At 43.8% G+C, this 15,006-nt stretch overlaps 1 protein-coding gene across 1 annotated transcript in view; it reads right to left on the bottom strand.

Annotated features, from left to right (window-relative positions):
• Positions 1-15,006, bottom strand: part of UBE3C (ubiquitin protein ligase E3C) — a 127,158-nt gene that overhangs the window by 18,185 nt on the left and 93,967 nt on the right. Inside the window, exon 19 of the mRNA XM_041751576.1 lies at positions 8,329-8,541. Coding sequence (XP_041607510.1) covers positions 8,329-8,541 — 213 coding nt within the window. The remainder of the gene's footprint in view (positions 1-8,328; positions 8,542-15,006) is intronic.

Genomic DNA, 15,006 nt, shown 5'->3' on the forward strand with positions numbered 1-15,006 from the left:
GCATCCAACTCTTGATTTCAGCTTAGGTTGTGATCTTAGGATCATGGGATTGAGCCCTGTGTTGGGCTCTGCACCCAGCAAGGAGTCGGCTTGAGATTCCCTCTGCCTCTGCCCTTCCGTCATTCACACGCACTCTCCCTCTTTCTCTAAAATAAATAAATAAATAAATAAATACATACATACATACATACATACATACTTAAAAAAATAAAAAATTAGGAATCACAAAGGGCAAAGATATGATCCAAAAACTGAACACGTCAAAAGGGATTCAATCTGAAGGAAACACAGGCTAAGGAATGAAGGTTGCAATAGAACGATTACTCCTATTTGTACAAATAGCACATTCTTCTCTATCTCCATCATGCTGTTAACCACTACAATGTACTTTATTCTTTCATTTTTTTTAAGTTTTTAAAAAATTTATTCATGAGAAACAGAGAGAGAGAAAGAGGCAGAGACACAGGCAGAGGGAGAAGTAGGCTCCATGCAGGAAGCCCAACGTGGGACTCGATCCCAGGTCTCCAGGATCACGCCCCGGGCCGAAGGCGACACTAAAAAGCTGAGCCACTGGGGCTGCCCCTATTCTTTCAATGTTTAAAAAGATTTTATGTCTGGGATCCCTGGGTGGCACAGCGGTTTGGCGCCTGCCTTTGGCCCAGGGCGCGATCCTGGAGACCCGGGATCGAATCCCATGTTGGGCTCCCGGTGCATGGAGCCTGCTTCTCCCTCTGCCTCTCTCTCTCTCTCTCTCTCTCTCTCTCTGTGACTATCATAAAAAAAAAAAAAAAAAAAGATTTTATGTTTAAGTCATCTGTACACCAATGTGGGGCTTGAATTCACAACCCCAAGATCAAGAGTCACATGCTCTACCAACTGAGCTAGCCAGGCCCCCATGAGCACTTTAAGTATGACTCAGAGGACAGTGGTACATTTGAGGTAACTGACCAATCTTTCTTACATATTTGGGCTGAATCCCAAAGAACAACCTTTCATTGTATGTAACCACACTCACAAAATCTGCAGGTCTAGCACAGAGTTGGAGAACACTCCTGGAAGCACTAGCCAGGAGCAGAGGCCGGATGCTGAGTCTCCCCCACCACCGTAACATGGACACACACAAAACACCTAGCCCCGTGAACTGCTTTCATCATTAATAAAATGCTGATATTTTTACTTTATCTTAGAACTGTGATTATGTAAACTCATATACACCCAAAGGTGATAGACAAAACACCACAGACAATTATAAACATAAAAGCCTAATTTACAAGAATGCACTTTCTAAAGCTTGTTTACTAGAACTTAAACAGAAGAAATACATTCTCAGTTGCATTTGGATAAGGCCATCTATGCTAAGGATAAAGAAACAGAACAAATCCACAGTAGGTGAACGATGCCATTCCAGAATGACCAAGCAGGGGGCAAACCTCAGGGTAGAAACAGAGTGCTGCTTAGACTGTGGGTGATGGAAACCACACAACGTCCCCCTCATGGTTCTGTCACAGTCTTTGGTTCTCTTGGTGGTTGTTATACCCCAAGCATAAACTCTCTTCTTTTGGGCAACGACATTTAGCCTTTTTTTTTTTTTTTAACCACTTTACAGAAAGGCCATTTTATTTTATTTATTATTATTATTTTTAAAGATTTTATTTATTTATTAATGAGAGAGAGAGAGAGAGAGAGAGGCAGAGATACAGGCAGAGGGAGAAGCAGGCTCCATGCAGGGAGCCCGACGTGGGACTCGATCCCGGGTCCCCATGATCACGCCCTGGGCTGAAGGCGGCGCTAAACCGCTGAGCCACTGGGGCTGCCCCCAGAAAGGCCATTTTAAAGTCTGCTGAAAAGCTTTACTTACATCACCATATACCCAGTGGTTACATGGCCATCTCGCGCTACAGAAGTTACTAAGCTCTATTAGATTTACTTCCTCTTGCACTGCACATTCTACATGACACCTCACTTCTCACTAATTCTCGTGCTCCATGCTGGAACCAGAGGCCTGAGAAAGGGCTGCGAACCCACATCTCCTTACATGTCTCTGCTCCGGGGAGAGGCTGCAATGCCTCCGCGCTCACAGTCAGCTGATGGGCCATCTGTTACCTCATGAGCTCACTGCTCTGTTTTAATGTACAAAAACACCACCCCTTCCTTTAAGTGGATTAACAGCAGGTAATAAATGATCATGTACTAAGTGATTCAAAGACAAAGGACCCGTGAAACGATCAGGATCAGGTAAAGGACTTCCAAAGCCCCAGTAGCCCTGCCTCATCAGATGGCAATGACATTTCCAGCGACCGTACATGGACTGTGCTGTGGTCATATAAACTCCTCTCTAGGCTACATCGAAACTATCCATATTTCAAATCATGTCAAATCTGTCCTAGAATTTCAGTTCTAAGAGCATATTTAAATCTCTACATATGGAACTAGAGCAGTTCTTAGGGCAAGAGCTATCTTCCCTGATAGATACTCCTAAATGTCGCTGCAGAATGCACGGGGCCTCACATTTACTTGCTAGAAGTGAGCTCATTTTATCCTCAGAGCTATGTACACACCCTCTGAAAATGAGGAAGGGCTTCTGTGACTTGCCTAGGGTCACAGAGCACAGCACCAAAATCAGGACTTTAACAAGGTCTTGTGACTCAAGTTCATGCTCTTGTACATAACAAAGATCACTTATGGGACCATCTTAAGCCCCGAGCACTGTCCTCAGGGAAGAGATGTGTACAAACCAGTAGTCTAAAATGTCACTTAAAAAAAAAAAAAGATTTATTTATTTGAGAGAGAGCACGAGCAAGGGGAGGGACGGGGCGCGGGGAGAGACAGACTCTCCACTGAGCAGGGGGCCCGACACAGGACTCGATCCCAGGGCCCTGGGACCATGACCTGAGCCGAAGGCAGACGCTTCACCTACAGAGCCCGCCAGGGATCCCTCATGTTCATTTTTAAGCAGGCTTACAAATAGCCATATTGATTATAGTAAAGAAAACAAGTTGGAGAGGAACACTAGTATTTTATTTATTTATTATTTTTTTAAAGATTTTATTTATTTATTCATGAGAATACACAGAGAGGAGAGAGAGAGAGGCAGAGACATAGGCAGAGGGAGAAGCAGGCTCCATGCACCGGAAGCCCGACATGGGATTCGGTTCCAGGTCTCCAGGATCGCGCCCTGGGCTGCAGGTGGTGCTAAACCGCTGAGCCACAAGGGCTGCCTGGAACACTAGTATTTTAAAAGGGAAGATTAACATATCCTACCAACATAAAGAAGTATTTGCATATCATAAACCTTTATTTTTTTAATTAATTAATTTTTTAAAAAGATTTTATTTATTTATTCATAGAGATGCAAAGAGAGAGAGAAGTAGCAGAGACACAGGCAGAGGGAGAAGCAGGCTCCATGCAGAGAGCCCGACGTGGGACTCAATCCAGGGTCTCCAGGATCACCCCCTGGGCTGCAGGTGGCGCTAAACCGCTGCGCCACCGGGGCTGCCCATAAGAAATCTTTAAAATCATAGTATTTTATGAACTTAAACCTGACTACGTTTTTTTATCTATCTCTGTAGATCTCCCCCATAAGATCTCCCCCACAAATAGCTGCTTTGCCAGTGACTTTCTTAATTTGTCCTATTTGACTCTTTAGTGTAATTACTCCTCTGCACTGTCATCCATAATCTCTTTATTCTGTGGGAATTTCTATGAATAACTGGAACATCTTCACACTTTTGCTTTTAATAGATTCCAATATTAGCAGTGGTGCTTTAATGGAACTCTTACATATGCGACATTTCACTATTACCATCTATTTCAGAAGGAAAAATGGGAAATACTCCCATTAGCAAAGACTGTGGACAGGTCATTATAAAACTGACTGTCCTAGTGCTTTTATTTAGTTTTTAAATCATGCCACCAGGTGGAGTGAGGCAACAGTGGCTCTATGTGTTCATGGTGTCCTCACATCAATTAACAAACCTCCTCTTTAAAAAAAAAAAAAATCTGAATTTTACATGTTGAAACTTCAGCTCTATAAAATGGAAGAAGAGGGAATTCCTGGGTGGCTCAGTGGTTTAGTGCCTGCCTTCGGCCCAGGGCATGGTCCTGGAGTCCTAGGATCGAGTCCCACATCAGGCTCCCTGCATGGAGCCTGCTTCTCCCTCTGTCTGTGTCTCTGCCTCTCTCTCTCCTCTGTGTCTTTCATGAATAAATGAATAAAATCTTAAAAAAAAAAATGGAAGAAGAGGTGGAGACAAAAGCAACTAAATATGCTGTCCAAACACAATAGGGTTCTGTCCTCATCTTTCTTATTTTCTCTCAGTGTTGAGGTCAGTTTTCAAGAAAGCCTAGAGATGTCCCAGTGAGAGAGCGAAGGAGGGAACCCAATGCAGTATCATTTCCTTTATTCCCTTCACAAGTTAGTCTATACCTACTACTTCTTCAATAGGTAGGTTTTTTTTTTTTTTTTTTAAGATTTTACTTATTTATTAGGGAGAGCACATTGCATACATGGTGGAGGGAGGAGAGAGAGAGAGAAACCCAAGCAGACTCCCCTGCTGAGCACGGAGCTGATGTGGGGTTCGATCTCATGACCCCAAGATCATGATCTGAGCCAAAACCGAGTTGGATGTTTAACTGAGTGAGCCACGCAAGCGCCCTATTAAATAGGTTGCTTTTTAAATGCTAAGAAATAGGGGGATCCCTGGGTGGCTCAGCGGTTTGGTGCCTGCCTTTGGCCCAGGGCACAATCCTGGAGTCCCGGGATCGAGTCCCACGTCGGGCTCCTGGCATGGAGCCTGCTTCTCCCTCCTCCTGTGTCTCTGCCTCTCTCTCTCTCTCTTTCTCTATCGTTATATATATATATATATAATGCTAATAGACTAAAATTCAAGTACCACAAAGACGGACATTAAAAATACCTAAGAGGGTTTATCTTTTTTTTTTTTAATTTTTAATTTATTTATGATAGTCACACAGAGAGAGAGAGAGGCACCAAACCGCTGCGCCACCCAGGGATCCCTCCCAAGAGGGTTTAGAACTAGGATGTAGACATCTTTGTGTGTGCTTATCTTAGTCTCTGAAGACACCACTGTGGTGTGGGAGCCATGCAGCGCTTCTACAGTCCGGGGAGGAAGCCAATAAAAAGGTCTTAAATCTCCTAACTTTCCTTAAATCTCCTAACTCCTAACTTTGAATTCTCAGGACTAGCTCTATGTATTACAGCAGCACAATGAAATAGCACTTCACTTCACTGGAAAACAGTATGGTGGGTCCTCAAAAAAGTTAATCATTAGAATCAGTGTATGATCCAGCAGTCCTACTTCTAGGGATATCCCCACGGGAGTAGAACGCAGGGACTTGAACAGGTATTTCTACGGCCGTATTCATGGTGTCATTACTCATGACAGCTGAGACAATATCCAGCACGGGATGAAGGGATAAACGTACAGTGGAATCTTAGCCTTAGAAAGGAAGACATTCTGGGGAGTGCTGCAATCCAGGTTAAGGTGGAGGACATCTTGCTCAGTGAAATGAACCAGTCACAAAAGGACACTGTGTGATTCCACTCACATGAGGTCCTCACAGTCCTCAAACACAGAGACCCGAAGTAGGATGGTGGGCACCAGGGCACAGGGGTTCAGTATCACAATGTCCTGCCTGCCCCTTCCTCCTCCTACTCAAGATACTGACCTATACCTACAGAACATAACCTTAAAAATGAAGATTATGCAGATGTTCTCTTGTTAAAACGCCTTCATTGCTTAACCCTCCAGCTGTGGTTTCTCTGAATTCTGGACCACCTGACCTGGAACATAAGTAGGCTGCTCCTGGGTCCCGCCCTGACTCAGAGAATCAAGATCTCACATCCCTTGAAGGGAAGCTCAGCGGTTTTCTTCTTTCTTTTCTTTTTTAAAAAGTAATCTCCATATCCAACATGGAGACAGATTCCATAACTCTGAGATCAAGAGTCACATGCTCCACGAATCAAGCCAGCCAGACACCTGTCAAAAATGTTTTCTTGTTATTCTTTTCCTATTGGCTCTGAAATGCATCTGTTTAGGCCATCTTACCCTGAAGCACTAAATACTGCAGACCAACTATGGGATGAGACACTGGTTCTCCTTCTGAGTGTTATGTCTAACCTTTCTAAAGTCCAAGGCCTCTAATTATTCTCCACAATAACAGGAGAAGCCCAGCCCTCCTGGAATCTCGTAGCCCCCTAAGCTTAGCCACTTCTAAATGTGCTCACCTGCCCGGTGAATGCCTTTCTACCCACCCAGTGTCTCTTCCAGGTAGCTCTCCCTGACCTACTTGTAACTGAGCTACTGCTCACATCTGCCTCTCCTGTTAGAATGTGTATGCTCTCATAGTTTAGAAAAAAACTCCTTTGCACAGCATAATGGCTGGTACAGAGCAGCAATTATGTTTCATGAATGGATGGATGAAGAAATACAGACTAGGCAGGATGGCAAGTAGGTAGTGTTATATAAAAATAGCTAAAATTGCAATAGCTCAAATTTGTTCAGTATATGTGTTTATTTATTTATTATTTTTTAAGATTTTATTTATTTACTCATGAGAGACAGAGAGAGAGAGGCAGAGACACAGGCAGAGGGAGAAGCAGGCTCCATGAAGGGAGCCCGACATGGGACTCAATCCTGGCTTCAGGATCATGTCCTGGGCCGAAGGCAGCGCTAAACCGCTAAGCCACCCAGGCTGCCCAGTGTATGTGTTTATTGAAATAAAATGTTAGTGCTTACAACCTGGAGGGTTAAAGTTAAGAAGTATCCTGTATGGGGCGATGTGTTATCAATGGTGATTTGATTAAACACTAAATATATATTTAACATGAAGTTATTTTTTTTTTCATGAAGTTATTTTTAAGCTGGCAAAGCTGATGACCTTTGAAAGCTTGAATTAAAAACCAAGTAATAAGAGATAAAAGATGATAATAGTTTTATAGTTAAAATACAACTAGTAGGGATCCCTGGGTGGCGCAGCGGTTTGGCGCCTGCCTTTGGCCCAGGGCGCGATCCTGGAGACCCGGGATCGAATCCCACATTGGGCTCCCGGTGCATGGAGCCCGCTTCTCCCTCTGCCTGTGTCTCTGCCTCTCTCTCTCTCTGTGACTATCATAAATAAATAAAAAATTAAAAAAAAATTAAAAAAAAATAATAAAATAAAATACAACTAGTAGATCCAGAAAAGATGACTGATCTGCATAAGAATAGCAAAAAAACTGTCCCCCCCCCACACACAAAATAGACCTATTTGTCTGAAAAACAAAAATAAGTTAGAAAAGCATAGCTCGTCACTTTAAAATCTAATAAGATGAGATAACACGACCTCAAAGGTCCTCAAACAACCTGGTTCATCAGTAGATGTTAAGAAAGGTTTTGTGAATTATGGGAACATCTGAACATAGGCTAACGTAGACAAAATGCCAACCCCTGACCACCCATTTTAGCAAGTATCCCCTCGTGGCCAATATAGGTTATTTCTACCTCCACACACTGCCCCTGCTCTTGTAATAGTGGAAGCAAATTCCAGATGTTAGCAATTCTTCCACAGTTTAGTATGTTGTACAAGAATGTTCATAGCATACTCTTCCTAGTAGCTAAAAAGTAGAAAGAACCCAAATGTCCATCAACTGAAAAAGAAAATGTGGTATATCCATACAATGGGACAATGTTCAGCCAAAAAAAGGAAGTCGTGGCTCCTACAAGTGATAAGGCTAGTCCCAGAAGGCTGCAGACTGTAAGATTCCAGGGTAGACAGACACATAGAAACTGCATGTAGATCATGCTCACCTACGCTGGGTGGGAGTGACCTGCTAATGGGGAGATGACACCATCCTGAACTGAGATGCTGGTGGTGGCTGTGTACTCTGGGAATACACTGACCAGGAATGTGCTTGAAAGTGTGCATTTTGTGGTATGCAAATTATATCCCAATAATGCTGTCATTTAACAAATTAGTTTTAATTTCTAACATGCAAGGATTTTAAAAAAAGGATAAAGACAGCAAGACCAACCAGACTGATAATGAAGGCCAGCGATCAGTGTCAGAGCACCCCAGGGCCAGCCAGGGTGGGCCAGGAACAAGGGCACATTAGGGACCCTTAGGACTCCCATTGGGAAGGTGCTAACCAACGCTCCTGGGGGCAGAGAATCCCAGAGGACAGCTGTCACCAAGGCCTGGAGCCAGGGCTCATGTGTCCTCAGCCCCCACAGGATCCCGAAATCACACCCTGAGCACACTGGGAATCTTTCCTATGGCTGTGTGGACAGGAGCTGGTGTCTGTCACAGAGTGGTGATGGGCCTTCTCACCTGTGCTTCCCCCAGGTCATTGTTCACCACGGTGAAGTTCAGTCCAAGCTCCTCCACGTCACCTTCATAGCTCTTGAGAAAAAGCAGATTCTTATACACTTCAGGATCTAACGAGGCCAGATGGTGAATGTCCACATCTGCACTGGTTCCAAGCAATTTGGACAGGAAAAAGCCAGCAAAGGGCAATTCTACCAGCATATTTTCATAGAGAGCCTTCAAATGAGAACAAGGACCAATGATTAGCATTTCAGAGGAATTCTTTCTTTATACTACCTATGAATAAAAAAAGTCCAACTTGAGATTTAACAGAATCCTAAAACAGCAGATACTTTTCTTCCTGATAATGACAATGGTGGAAGCTAGTAGTATTTGGTGAGCATTTACCCTGTGCTAGGCCAGTTTAACCACTTTTTTAAAAAAGATTTATTTATTTTTATTTATGATAGACACAGATAGAGAAAGAAGCAGAGACACAGGAGGAGGGAGAAGCAGGCTCCATGCCGGGAGCCCGATGTGGGACTCGATCCCGGGACTCCAGGATCGCGCCCTGGGCCAAAGGCAGGTGCCAAACCACTGAGCCACCCAGGGATCCCCAGTTTAACCATTTAATGCATGCATTCAGTATGTCACAAATCCTAAAACAGAATGTCAGTGTATTTTTGGGCTGACTCAATGGGGATGCTCAAGAGCCACATCTTTTGTGCTGCAGCAGAGGTTGGCACATGTTTTCTGTACAGAGATTTGCAGACATAGGAGTCTCCTAGGACCACTGTAACAAAACACCCTCACTGGGGGCTTAGAACAACAGAAACTTTTTTTAAAATTTAAATTCAATTAGCCAACTTACAGTATGTCGTTTCAGATGTAGTGTGCAGTAATTCATCAGTTGCATAGAACACCCAGTGCTCATCACATAATGTGCAACAGAAACTTAACACCCCAGAGTTCTGCAGGCCAGAGGTCTAATCAAGGTGGCAGCAGGGCGCACTCTCTTGAAAGGCTTCCCTGTCTTTTCTGGTGTTGCCAACCATCCCCGGGGCCCCCTGCCTTCTGGCTGAGCCACTCCAAACCCTGCTTCTTTCAGAGACTGTCTTCCCTATGTGTGTCTGCACCTCCCTCACCTTTCTCTTCTAGAGACCAGTTGTTGGATTTAGGGATCCACTCTAACCCAGTATGGCTCATCTTAGCTTGCTTGCATATGCAAAGATTCATTTCCAAATAAATCAGTTCACAGGTATGGGGGATTAGCGTGGAGCTTCATCTTTTTGGGGGTCAATCCTGCCCATGACAGCAGGCTGGACCAACTTGGTGGCCACTCCTCCACTCTGCCTTTGTAGCAAAAATGGAACACAGACAGCATGTAGACGAACGAGGGCAGCTGTGTGCCAGGGCTAGATTTCACCTAATTCCCAAAGTCAAGAAATACTATTCTTTAGATTTTTTTCAGCTATCAAAAGGAAAAGCATTCTTAGCACACTGAAACAGGTGGCAGGCTGGACTGGGCCCACACGCTACAGTCTGACAAGCCCTGTTCTAAAGTGAGGAGACTGGACCCTGGAAGTCAACAGGCACTTGTGTGGACACATGAGTTAGCACACGGTGGAGCTGGAGTCAAACCTGGATGCCTGGATGCCCACATGGAAGACTGTTCCACTCTGAGTTACCAGACACAACGCATAACTATCTTTTCACTCATGTATATTAGAGGATAATTTGCACAGAGTAAAATAAAATGTACATACAACTTATAAATACAGCTTGAATTATTATAATTGATCATACCTGTGTAGTGGCCACTCAGGTCAAGGTACAGAACATTTCCCCCTCCCCAAACTCCCCATGAGAGCTCCCTTATGTCCTTTAGCCACATCCTCCTTCACCTTAACCCCATTTTGTGGTCATTACCATGGGTAAGCTTTGCTCTAGGACTTCATCAATGTCTTCTAAGTGTGTGTTCTTTTATACATGCCTCTTACAACATAATGTATTTGGGGTTCCTCTGCATTACTGTTTGTTCTTTTATTTGAGGCTGTGTAATATCTCCAGCCCTGCACCTGATGATGGACATGTGAGCTATTTCCTATTTGGGGCTATGGGAAATAAATCTGCTGGACTGTCCAGGCGAACCTTTTTGTGGATCTGTGCTTTGACGTCTCTCAGTATAGACACAAGACCTGCTGACAGGGGAAGCACTGGGTCGTGAGGTGCGTTTAGCTCTATTAGGCAATGACATGCTGTTTTCCAAAACGCACCCATTTTCAACCATGACCAGCAACACAAGAAGGTTCCAGATGGTCCAGAACTTCACTGATTTATTAGTGTTGCCAGTTTTTAAATTTAGTCATTCCAGTTGCTGCAATGGGGTATTTCACTATGGTTTTAATTTGCATTTCCCTGATGACCAGTGGTACTGGATAAATTAAGTCCTGGTAAATATTACTGTATTAACCTCCAGATTCTCTATCAAGAGAAGGAGGAGGTCAAGTGATGCTGGTTTTCCAACATGATGTTAGGGTTCATCTTGCATGACAAACATTCCCATGGCCTAAGGCTGTAAAATGCAACAAGGAATGAGAAGTGGGCTGTAAAATTTTCAGAAACATTCTTATTATTTTATTCTAGTAGATGGTGGACTTGGAAGCTCCAAAAGTCTTCCCAAAAATGTTCTGAGGAAACGAAGCTACTACTTAGCCAGGCGCTGCACTAAGCACACATCAATGGTCTCATTTCCATCTGGCCTATATGGAGGATCTCCTAAGTAGAAGGGAAGAGTGACTCTTCTACAGAAGTCTAGGGGAAATCTGGATTTCCATGACCAAGGCCATTTTTGCTAGAATAAGAGTGGTCTGCAGAGACATGACAATGACAGGGGGAGTGGAGTCATCACCCCCACTTGGTAGGTAGGGAGCTGGAGGCAAAGTCTCAAGCACACATTATCACAAGCCTTTCTCTTTTAGGGGGATGGCAGAGGGGACCTACTGCAGAAAGTCCTGCAGTAAGCTGCATCGTGTGTACTGTGCTGCAGATGTACTCAGAGCTTTTAAGTCATTGTTAGAAGCTCCAAGTGCCACCATGCTGCTCATGGAACATGGCCATAAAAACAAACTTGAACCCCAGGGGGAGTCATTCAGCCATAAGAATGCAACTTCAGAAGCCCCTCTTTTAGGAGGCCATTTACCTGGCCACTTCCACACACTCAAGGAGTGAGACACAAGGCTTTGCTGAGACATACTCGTGCAAGCAAATTCACAGGAGACCCACAGCTTCCAGGAAGAAGAGGCTCCGGGCCTCCAAGCCCCCGGCCCCTGCATCACCCTGCCCTGGTGATGGCTCCCTGCACCACCACAGCATTTACTCAGCTATGTCACATCAGACATGTGCTATTTCCGCACGAGTAACAACCAGCAGTGGCACTGGTCTGTAAACCACTGATCCTTAAACACACCCTCACACAAGTGTTTCCCCGTTCCTTCTCTGCCACTGGAGAATGCTCAGGTTCACATTGACACCTACACTTTAAAGTCTCTCCCGCTAACAGGAGTGGAAGGAACCAGAAAACAGCAATTACACATCCTCCTGAAAGTAAACATCCAGAGTGTACTGACTTCTAGTTTCAGAAAGCTGTGGACAGACAGCACGAATAACCCTTTTCCCAAGGTTAAGGGTTTCAGGCTTACCATTAACTATTTATTTCATAATATCCAACCCCCCAGCTAAGACTCCAGATGTTCTCTGCCAGGGAGACTGAACTGTTATGTTCCTGTGCTTTTACTTGTGATTTGAAGACTAATGATTACCTGATTAATTCTGAAAACATGGCAAAAAAGGACTCCTGGAGGAGAGAATGGGCAATAAAATGGCGACTAGCACTTATCTCATCTACTGATAACACAAAGAGTTGTTTTGAAAAGCCACAGTTTGCTTAAAGTTAAGAATGGCTAATACTATTAACCTGAAGCACTTAAAAATCCCATTACTTGTAAATGAATGATGGCTTCAAAGCCAAGGAGAACACTGTGAGCCAGACGTCGTGATTGATTCCAGGTGTTGAGGAAAAAGCCTCATGTGTACAGTGGACTTTAAAGGAAACTGGAAGAGTGTAAATCATGTGACGTTCAATATATAAGGTCACTGTTTGCCACTTCTGCATCAGTAACAATAAACCAGTGAAATTCGTTAAATGTATCAGCTACCTGAATTTTAAACAGAAATCCCACTGTGACTCATAAAATGTAAATGCCTAGGTATAATTTTTTACATAAGGCAGGTTTAAACCTTTAGAGCATTTAATATACAAGCACTAATAAATGATAGCACTAAAAACTATGATTGCATCAGCTAAATGGATTATAAATTAAATTTCCATAATGTATGCAACCGAGATACAAATGTAAGCATAAATCAAGGTATTTTCTAAACACAGGTTAATTATACAATTTCAAAACTGCCTATTTTTTATGCAAAATAATCCACTTAGCATTTTTCACATTGGCCTTAATTCTCAGCCAGTTGCACCACACTCATCCCAGAAGCACATCAATAACTACTTGTCACGAAAAAAATTGCAATAGGTATATGGAAAAAACCTGTAACGTATTTTTCAACTGTCTGTCTTTTATGAGTGTTTATAGCTAGAAATTGTGCCAAAATGATTTGAAATAAAAAGGATTAATTATAGTAGAAGCCTTTTAATATAAGTGAGTGCAGTCGCAATGCAATTAATGCAAATCGTGGCACTATCGAGAGAATAAATGTGAGCCGCATGAGAGGCCATTTCTGTTTGCTGCCAAATAACTTCAGTAATTTACTACATTAAGAATCAATAAAAAAATAATGCTTTTCAAATGCATCTCTATCAATCTTCAGGTAGTTCTAAAGTGAACATTTATAACTTAATCTAAAAACTATATCAGAGTTGTCTTGTGTTAAAGCCACTCTAACTGAACAAGAAGATAATTTTAATTATTTCAGATCATGCTAACCTTGGAGTTTATTTATTAAAAAGATTTTATTTATTTATTCATGACAGACAGAGAGAGAGAGGGGCATAGACACAGAGGGAGAAGCAGGCTTCATGTAGGCAGCCTGATGTGGGACTCGATCCTGTGACTCCAGGATCATGCCCTGGGCTGAAGGCAGGCACTAAACTGCAGAGCCCCCCAGGGATCCCTAACCTTGGAGTTTAAAAAAATAAAAAAAGAAATGGGACATAAGGATGTAGGCTGATAGTAATATGCTCTTTAATAGTTGCACTTCAAAATGAATAATAACTGGGAGTGGAAAACATGGTCTCTGATTGGGACTACAGTGGATTTTTAGGACCATAAGCTCCTGCAGGGCAGAAACCACACCTCATCCTTAATGCCCAAGTCTACGTACACCATATGGCATCCAAATCATTCAAGACACATTTATTAAGTGCCAACCATGTGCTAGGGACTGCATTCTACACTGGAATTCTACAACCATGAATTCGTTTGTAAAATCCCATTTCTTCTGAAACAGATGCTTCAGATTATGCAAAAGCACGTATGTGTCAAGATTCATTTCAAACCTTTGGGCCTTCGCAATCCTATCCCAGAGGTCTTTCCACACTGTTCACAATGGCAGCAACACGGAATGTCAAGATTTGCATTTTACCGGGTGATGTCCCATATTTCCACACGTCTCCCATGCACGGTCACCACCCAGGACGCCAAGGCGGCCCCTCCAGCTCCACAGTCCCTCACACTCTTGGGCACCGTACAGTGACTGTCCATTCGTGATTCAGCAAACGTCCACCAGGCACAACTGAGCAGAGGCTGGTGGCTCTGGTGTTTAAAGACAAGGAATCACTGAAACCCTGAAGTTCCATGCTAGGATGCAGGCACTGCCTCCCTCTTCCCTACAGAGGCTCCAAAGTGCCAGCGAGCAGAGCGCCCGGGCCTTGCTCCCAAGCTTCCTTTTCTGAGACCTTCCTCACAGGCCTCCTCTCACAGAAGCAGCACAGGAGAGTGAGCAGGGGTGCTGCTGGCACCCACCACCCGCCAGCACTGGACACAAAGGCTTCCACTGGGACAGGTCTTTTCTTGTTTGTTGTTAACTGATGATCTGCACTTAATGCTTTGACAGCTTTATTTTTAAAAATAGTTAAACCTGTAGGAAAACATGCAGGATATGCTGGATGAGTGGGAAATGAAAGTTCACTTCTCAAAGCCTATTTTCCTCATTGGACACCCAGAGACCAACCAGTAACGTGGAGTCAGTTTGACCAGCCGACTGCTGAGGCTTCCCTCCTGCGCGTGTCCACCCTCGCTCTCCCAGGCTCCAGCTCCCCCAGAAACACAGCTCTCCTGCTCCTCCCGCTTGGTCCACAGAGCTATTTCTGGAAGATAAAGGACCAAAAGGGTTCACACCAAAGTGACAAACCCCAAGAAGGAAATACCTGGGAGTTAGGACAGTTGTTACATCCCTGCTTCTGAAAGATTTATCAGGAGTTCAGAAAAAACACTGAGGCCCAATTAGGGTACCCCACACGGCAGAACTGCTTTCACTAACTAAAAGGAAACATTTTGGGGCACCTGGATGGCTCAGTTGGATAAATGTCTGCCTTTGGCTCAGGTCATGATCCCGGGGTCCTGGGGTTGAGCCCCATGTCAGGTTCCAGGGAGCCTGGTTCTCCCTCTCCCTCTGCCCCCC

Source organism: Vulpes lagopus, chromosome 4, assembly GCF_018345385.1.
Source record: "Vulpes lagopus strain Blue_001 chromosome 4, ASM1834538v1, whole genome shotgun sequence".
In the NCBI taxonomy this organism is placed as follows: Eukaryota; Metazoa; Chordata; class Mammalia; order Carnivora; family Canidae; genus Vulpes; species Vulpes lagopus.